Source organism: Filicampus tigris, chromosome 2 (assembly GCF_054856515.1).
Source record: "Filicampus tigris isolate MCC_2025a chromosome 2, RoL_Ftig_1.0, whole genome shotgun sequence".
Classification (NCBI taxonomy): Eukaryota; Metazoa; Chordata; class Actinopteri; order Syngnathiformes; family Syngnathidae; genus Filicampus; species Filicampus tigris.
In genome coordinates, this window is record NC_141218.1 from 14,946,953 (window position 1) to 14,955,059 (window position 8,107).

Here is an 8,107-nt window from a genome sequence, read left to right on the forward strand (position 1 = left end):
GGAAACAGTTGAGCTATGATTGGTCGTTACCTATGCCATGAGCAACTGTGATGTCATTTTCAGTCGACAGAAGTGACAAAATGGCCACCCCAGAGATGGCTAAAAACGGGTGCATTAACTCTTATTCCACAAACACAATATTTATCAGGATGCCTTGTTTCAATTGTTGGGTCTGCATAAAATATATTCTTGACAAAACAATTTGGGTTTGACCTCTTCTTTAAGTCAACAAACATTGACTAATGAAGAAAATGGACAAAGTGTGGACAAAGCGGCCATTTTGTCACTTCTGTCGACTGAAAATGACATCACAGTTGCTCAGGGCTCGAATAACGACCAATCATGGCTCAGCTTCAGGAAACAGGTGAGCTATGATTGGTCGTTACCGATGCCATGAGCAACTGTGATGTCATTTTCAGTCGACAGAAGTGACAAAACGGCCACCCCAGAGATGGCTAAAAACGGGGGCATTAAATCTTATTCCACAAACACAGTATTTATCAGAATGTCTTGTTTCAATTGGTGGGTCTGCATAAAACATATTCTTGAAAAAAAAAAAGGGTTTGACTTCCACTTCAAGCCAACAAACATTGACTGACTTAAAAGTGTGGTTTGAAAATGTTTGGTAGGAATCTATCTGTACATTGTTTCCGATGATTCATTTTTTGTCACTGTTCCTAAAAGTTTTATTTCTTATCTTGTTTTCTTCAGAAAGTTACATAAATAAAACGAAAATATACACCACAAAGTATTTTTATTAGAAAGAAAAAGTTTTGTATGATTTCAATGTAGTCAAAAAGAAAGAAAACTGTCAATTTGTCAACATGTCTCCCATAGTACTGGAAATGTCCAAACACTTCCAGTCCTTTGTGAGACTTAACTTGTGTATATTGTGAGACATTGTTTCACCGAGCAACAGCTCTGAGGGGAGAGAAGAGTCTTGCGGCTAAAGTTTTGCGGGGGCAACGGGGACATGGGAGAGGTCACTGTCCAAGAAAGGAAGCCATTGGATCATCAGGCCGGCAGCGTTTCATGCGGAAGGCCTCGATCTCCTCCTCAGTGGGGGCCTTCACTTCCTGCAGGCTGTGATACGGCCTCTTCCTCTCGTCCAGCTGCATCATTGCGTCCACATGCTTCACACGCTTGTCTTCTGCTTCCAGAGCCTGCGAGGACAAAACCGGTCAGCAGACTGGAGACGGCGGAAAGCGACGGGCAGTACGCTGAGCACGAGCAAACGCTTTACCTTCTTCAGCTTCTCTTTCTTTTTCTCTTCATCCTCTGAATCACTGTTGTCACTGCTGACATGCTTCTTGTTCTTTTTATTCTTCCTTTTCTTTTTTTTCATCTTTTCTTGGTGCATCTGACGGTTGACAGAAAGAGGGAGGAATTCAGAATTTGGTGTTGTGATATTGAATTTGCACTGATTGCTGTCTAAGGCAAAAGTAAGTTCAGTACTGGCTCCAAACCGGCAGAGATGCTGTTGAGTTAGTCTCAACTACAAGTAGTTTGTAATATAAAGAAGAACCTGACGGCTTCGGGGAACATTAGTATTGTTATATTACCTATCTGTAAGTGTTTCTACAGCGTTTGTGTGTGAATATTTTTTATTTGAAGGAATGTCACTCCCAGAACTCTAAGCTAATTTTAGATTAGTCTTTCAATGGGATTCTTGTTTGACTACTAGCATTAGCACTGGTGATGTTTCTAAAACAAAGTTTGTCACGTATTTAAATATAAAATGTGTAATTATTTTTGGTGCGTTTAGTTTTACATGAACATCTTAAAGCACATTCAGGGAGGGCAGAATAACATTCGCCACGCGCTTGCTCACAAGCAACACGGTGCATTCAGGGTGCCTTCACAATGTTGGAACTTGTAAAGAAACACCGCTCAGTTTGGCACATGAATTGTTTTTCCTCTATTTTAATGTTTTTATGATCGTAAGAAGACAACACCGAAATCAAGATTACAATTCGATTATTAGCCTGAGACTAATAAGCATTAGTATATCTTACCTCCAGCAGAGTCTTGGGCTGCTCTTCCTCTTGTAGCTCATTCACATCTTCTTCAAACGGAACACACTCAGAGTTGCCCTTCAAGAAAATAAAACATCAAAAAAAGTGCATGACTTACAAGGTCAATGTTCACCAGAAAAAGTGTTCAAGTGCCCTCAGCACTCACAATTCCAATGCCAGCATCTCCTGTGCAGTAACTTTGTTTGACCATGGATTGGCAGCACTTGTATCCCCAGAACCCGTCCTTCCAGTAGGAGCCCCAAATACACTGAGCAGCACAACAGTTTGGTCAATGAAGACAGAAGCCAGTCGCAGTCCCTCAGAGTGTGCTCGGTCGTCCTTACGGTGTGATTGTTGATGAGTACGTCTTCTTCATACTTGGAGCGAGCGACGGCTTTCTCGAGACCTTTCAGGACGGCTCCGTGACGAGAGTACTCCACGTAGTCTTCCGTCTGAGCCAACAGCAGTTCCCGTGGGGGTGCGTCCAAGTGCTGCTGGCCTCCGTACTAATAAACACACAAAAAGTCTTTTGGTAGGATGATCATTACAGTGGAACAACATTTTCCGTACAGGGAGAAAGTTGAAATGCAGAAAATAACAATTTATCGCAACATTTGGTTTGCTCAGCAATGCAGTTTTGGAGCTTCTGGATGATCTGAGGGCTTACTTGGAGATAGTCATAAGAAGGACTCGTGTTATAGCAGCCGTGACAAAAGTGCTTTCAATTCTGTGTTTCCTTGCGTCTGAGTCATTTTAGTGTGTGGTGCCAAATGGTGCTGGCTTTTGCAAGAGCAGTTATTCAGGTGTTCTCTACAGAGTTTGAAACGCAGTGTTACGCAAGATGGGGAGAGTCATGTAATTGCCATGCAAGCGGGACAAAAAGAAAAGACTTTCACGTGGGTGCTGGCTTCCCCGAAGTGTGTCTTTTCCACATCCTTTTGGACGGATTTTTTGGGTTTAAAAAAAAAAAAAAGCTTGATTTTCATTGAACCCATAGTGATATCATTATCGAGATATCTAGATATCTATGGAGATAGCAAAAATAGCCAGATGTGAAATTTCGGCGATGTCGCACAGCCCTAACACACACACACACACACAAATGGGGAATCTTTGTAAATCCGGCTCCTAGTACTTTGATATAGCTGTTTGAGTCATTACTATTCATTCATTACTATTATTTTAGACACATCTCAGTAGATTAAATGCAAGCAGTGTACCTTCTCCAGGATGCTCTCCCTCTGTTGCTCTTTGAAGTCTTCTTTCTTGACCTTAAAGGACCGATGAAGCAGCTCCAGCTTTGTGGGGTCGGCCTGCAGATGCACCTCAGAGCCCCTCTCGTAGGCTTCCCAAGCGAACACTAGCAGGAGAAGGCGTTACACACTTCAGGATGCCGTAGATACGCATGCTATTGATCGAGACTAACGCTCACTGATGCGGCTTTTAGTGTAACTCCTGTTCCTACGCTCCTGATTATTAGTGGTGTCTTAGTGACTTACTTTGTGTTTGAGCCATGGTGATGGTGTCACCACTATAGCGGGCAAAGTTGTCTCCAGCATATCCCACTCTGTAAACAAAAGCCAAACGGACGGTCAATGGGGATCAACTGAGGCCTGAGGCAATTAAAACACACACACACACACACACAAAATATATATATCTATATTTTTGCCCTTTAAGTCCACACTACAACAGCACATCTTCAATGTTGTAACATCTTCGTTAACTCACCCAGAATGTAGCGGAAGGTCCAAGACAGGGAAAAAACTAAACATTTTATTTTTCTGTGCAACACCACAATTGGATTTGAAATGAAAGTGCAGACTCTTGAGCTTTGATTTGAGGGTATTTTCATCCAAATCAAGTGAATGGCGTAGGAACTACAACATTTTTATGATATGTGCTGCCACCTTTTTGAGAGACCAAAAGTGATTGGACAATTGGCTACTCAGCTGTTCCATGGCCAGGTATGTTTCATTCCCTGATCATTTCATTTACAAGGAGCAGATAAAAGGCCAAGAGTTCATTTCAAGTGTGCTATATTCTTTTGGAAAATGGTGAGGTCATCTCTCAATATGAAGACCAAAGAGCCTCCACTATCATTGAAGCAAGCCCTCATTTAGGGTGAAAAATCCAAACAAAACATAAACATTTTTTTTCCCAGAATAAATTGTGTGCAGGCCCACTAGTTGAGACAAGGCAGTCTGATTAATATTGCGTTTGTGGAATATGAGTTAAGCAGTAAAATCCACCCGCTTGTAGCCATCTCAGGGGGCGGCCATTTTGTCTTTGAACAAGACTGAAAATGAAATCATGTTGACTGAAAATCACGGTTGCTCAGCGCTCTGCCTGAATTGATTTAATTTCATTTCATTTCTTTTAGAGTATTTCAGTAACTTACTCGTCGGGGTTCATGCCAGTGCTGGAGTACGGGTTCTCTCTCATTGCTCGGGTCTTTGGATCATAGTAGGCAGAATTTGGATCCAGGTTCCTCAAGTACTGTGGGAAACAGAAATTCATATGAATGGATCCACACAAGCAATAAGAGTGATATATAAGCACTTTGGTCAGGCACCACTTACTTTAGCTGTGTCTTCCCTGATACGCAAATTCCTGACGGTGATTCGTCTCTTGGAGTCGAAATTCTGACCGGGCATGTCGATATCATCTGCGTATTTATCTTCATCCTCATCCTCGCTGTCATGTTCCCGCTCCTGCAGAGAGAAGATGCCACACAACAAATATGCTTTTCATGGATAGAGCTTAAAGACAAGACGACAAGCTCATTGTCCAGAGCGTCCAGAACGCTTACTGATTGGTCCAGCTTCCCTGACGCCAACTCATCCTGAAGCTTGTGAGCCTTCAGTGTCCTTTTGGCCTGAGAAGTGAACAATTAGGACATCGTCAAATAATCGTTTCAGCCAAGAAATTAAGTTTGTGGCCAGATGTAGCTAGGCATGCGCCAATTACGGGTCGGACTGTTTATCGTGGTTTGAAAATGTCAAGGTTTCAATAAGTGCAAAAAATGTCCGTCATGGTCGAGCAGAGAGGGGAGGGGTGAACAGTTACAGCTCACACAGGGGGAGGAGGGGAGGGAAGGAGATGAGAAAAAGCAACCACTTACACGGATGCCTTTTGGCGATGTCGAATAAGCAACAGTAAGCTCCTTAGGGCCTGTTCTAAAAATAGCTCACCAGTGTGGGACACTGTGACCTACTAAGACAAATTAAAATAGAAGAACGTAATTTTTTTTTCTTTCTTTTCTCTTTCTTTATTTTTACTTAACACGGTACACGTTTGTTAACATAACAAATATTCGATATTCTTATATTTTGTGTTCAATGGAAAAATACAGTTTTTATTTTTCCAAATAGTTCAGAAACAGGCATTTAGAGTTGGAATTACAATACCAGGATCATTTTTTTTTCACGGTTACCTGAATTTGATCTCTCACACCATCCATTGACAGTTACGTGAACTGCTTACCAGATCCACTTTAGCGTACTCCTCCACTATGCGCTGGTGTTCCTCTGGGTCGTAGCCATTCCAACGATCTCTCTTTCCGTCATAATCCAGTTTGAGTTGCACCTGAGAATGTTCATCTGGAGCGATGCCAGTGCCTGTGAACTTTGCCCCGACTTTTCTTGGTCGCTGAGAGCAGAAAAATCATCGATTAAAAAGGTCACAGTGCAACAATTTACAGTATCTCCTTTGACTGAAGGGCTATCTATTTGTCATTTTACCTCCAAACAGTCTTTCTTCTTGTGTGTCAGTGCGCCACAGTTTTCACAGGCACCCTTGCGGAATTTAGTAGTAACGTTGTTCTGTTGGGAAAGTTGACATGCGTTAAGTCATTTAAAAGGTCTATTTCTAATAGTGGTTTCTTTCTTCTCACCTCTTGCACTCCTCTTTTATACCATTCTCCAATGGCAGAATAATTCTCTTGAATTTCCCTCTGTGGTCTCTGATGCTTAAGTGTGGGCCTTTTGGATGGGTCAATATACCACGGCACGGAGGAAATATACTGAGGGATGTGTGGGTTAATATCCCTAGAAAAATAGTGAAACAAAGAACGAGTGATGACAATCTGGACCAAAAGCTGTTGATTTAGTTGTATGACTGCTCACGATGGACAGAGTTTGCGGTTCAGCTATTGCGGTCCCCCCCAAATCACTGACTTTTTAACCATCACTTTTCATTTTCCGTTATATATTAGCATTAAGTTAGCACACTGTCTTTAGAAAAAAAATAAATGGGTTAGTTCTATCTTACTTTTTTAATTCTCTTACGTTTCACGTACGGGTGTTCGATACCACTTTTTTTTCTGGCCGACACCAGTACAAGTATTCACTCTTGAGTACTCACCGCTACCGAGTACTGATATCACCAGTACTTTTGATCCATAAAATATCAGTTAGTGTAATTACAGGTTATTGTGAACAAAGATCTCTTTCTTTCTGACGCACAATGATTCACAGATGTATCAAACCGCCACAGTGTAGCACCAATTATTGGTGAGGAGGACTGAGTTGATGCCAGATATAAGTACTGTATATAGTTTTTGCCTTCAGTAGCAGTGGCTGGTACTGGTATGGCTGGTACAGTATTCACGACTACCCGATACTTTGAAATAAGGCCTGTATCGGCCCAATACAGATGCGTGGTCGGTACTCACTCATCCCTAGTTCATGTGTTACTTTTAAAGTAAACGTCAGCTGGGAGTAACAAAGTTATTTGGAGAACTGTGCGAGCAAGAAATTGAGAACAGGTGCTAAGGGATATGTTTAAAACGTGTGTTTTAATACATCAAATAGTTGTTGTAATACATTTAAATCTCTTTAAATCATGTGGCACAGAGAAAAACTATTAAACAAAATGGCTTTCTATGGTCCCTCACAATTTCACTAATGTTCACCTATTGTGGGTGGATCTGGAACCCTGGTCACATTGTATGAGCCAGTGGAAAATCATTATCTTGCAAAAAAAAGAAAAACACCAAGAACAGCAATTATGTACCTGTCCTGTTCAGTATAGAATTGCTTAAGTATACAACACTGCTGACCAACACATGAAATGTACAGAGTTCAATTTACTTACTTGCCCTCCTCATCCACCTCAGCTGGAGCGTTTCCCAGTTTTCTCTGCTCCTCGAGTTCCTTCTTCTTCCTCCAGTCCTCCCGGGTCATCTTCTTGGGCTCATCCAAGTCCACGACGCCCTCCACAGCGGCGTTCCCGTTGTTCTGTTCGGTCATGACTCAACCTGCAAAACAGCACATACGTATAACGACTCAGCCGTCAAAAACACTCGAAAGTGGAACGGAAATATCTCCACATTGACGTCAATACGCAATTCCATGGCGTGGCCGGGATATTTTATATCGCATTCACGTTTGACAAATAAACTGGTTACTTCACCTGATTATCTATCCAACACTTAAGACTGGTTTAGACTCTCCTTTCGTAAAACGTTGCATACATAAACACAACACTAGCTTCTGAGGTTCGCCATTTTGAGCTAAGGGAATTACGTCACAAAGTTTCTTGCTCTGTGGTGTCCAAACATGACAAAAAGCTGAAGAGCGACATCGAGTGGAGGCGATGGTTAGCTCAGTTACTCCTTCTTGCATGAACTGGAAAACGTCTGCTCCAAAATATACTGTAAAAGATAACTGTATTGCAAAGGTTACAATTTAATATGCCGTTGAAGAAGTGGGATCACTGTTGGTCACTTTAATAGCAATATTTAAATATATTCAGTGAGGATAAGCGGTACAAAAAAAATGGATGGATGGTGTGTGCGTGGGCCATCAGAAGGTACCGACTTTTTAAATGAGCTTCTTTTTTTAATGATCATTGTAAACCCCCGCAATATGAAATTAGATATGTACGTTTTAAAAATCCTTGATAGTGAAACTGCAAAAAGTATACCACAACAAAGAGCATTTCACCACTGCAACTACTGCAGAATTCAGCCGCTCGGGTGCTGACGAGAACCAGAGGGCGGGAGCACATTACGCCAGTTTTGAAATTGCTGCATTGGCTCCCTGTGTGTTTCAGGATCGATTTTAAAGTACTTTTATTAGTTTATAAAT

At 41.7% G+C, this 8,107-nt stretch overlaps 1 protein-coding gene across 1 annotated transcript; it reads right to left on the reverse strand.

Moving 5' to 3' along the window:
- Nucleotides 1-737: 737 nt before the first annotated feature.
- On the reverse strand, nt 738-7,594 carry slu7 (SLU7 homolog, splicing factor). The gene is made up of 15 exons (XM_086023257.1): nt 7,431-7,594; nt 7,113-7,275; nt 5,911-6,064; nt 5,759-5,839; nt 5,502-5,666; nt 4,828-4,893; nt 4,598-4,729; nt 4,417-4,514; nt 3,515-3,582; nt 3,236-3,375; nt 2,360-2,521; nt 2,182-2,283; nt 2,016-2,093; nt 1,244-1,360; nt 738-1,163 (listed from the first exon to the last, which is right to left on the reverse strand). The coding sequence occupies exons 2-15, from the start codon at nt 7,265-7,267 to the stop codon at nt 984-986; spliced, it is 1,698 nt and encodes a 565-aa protein (XP_085879383.1). The 5' UTR covers nt 7,268-7,275; nt 7,431-7,594; the 3' UTR covers nt 738-983.
- Nucleotides 7,595-8,107: the final 513 nt, after the last annotated feature.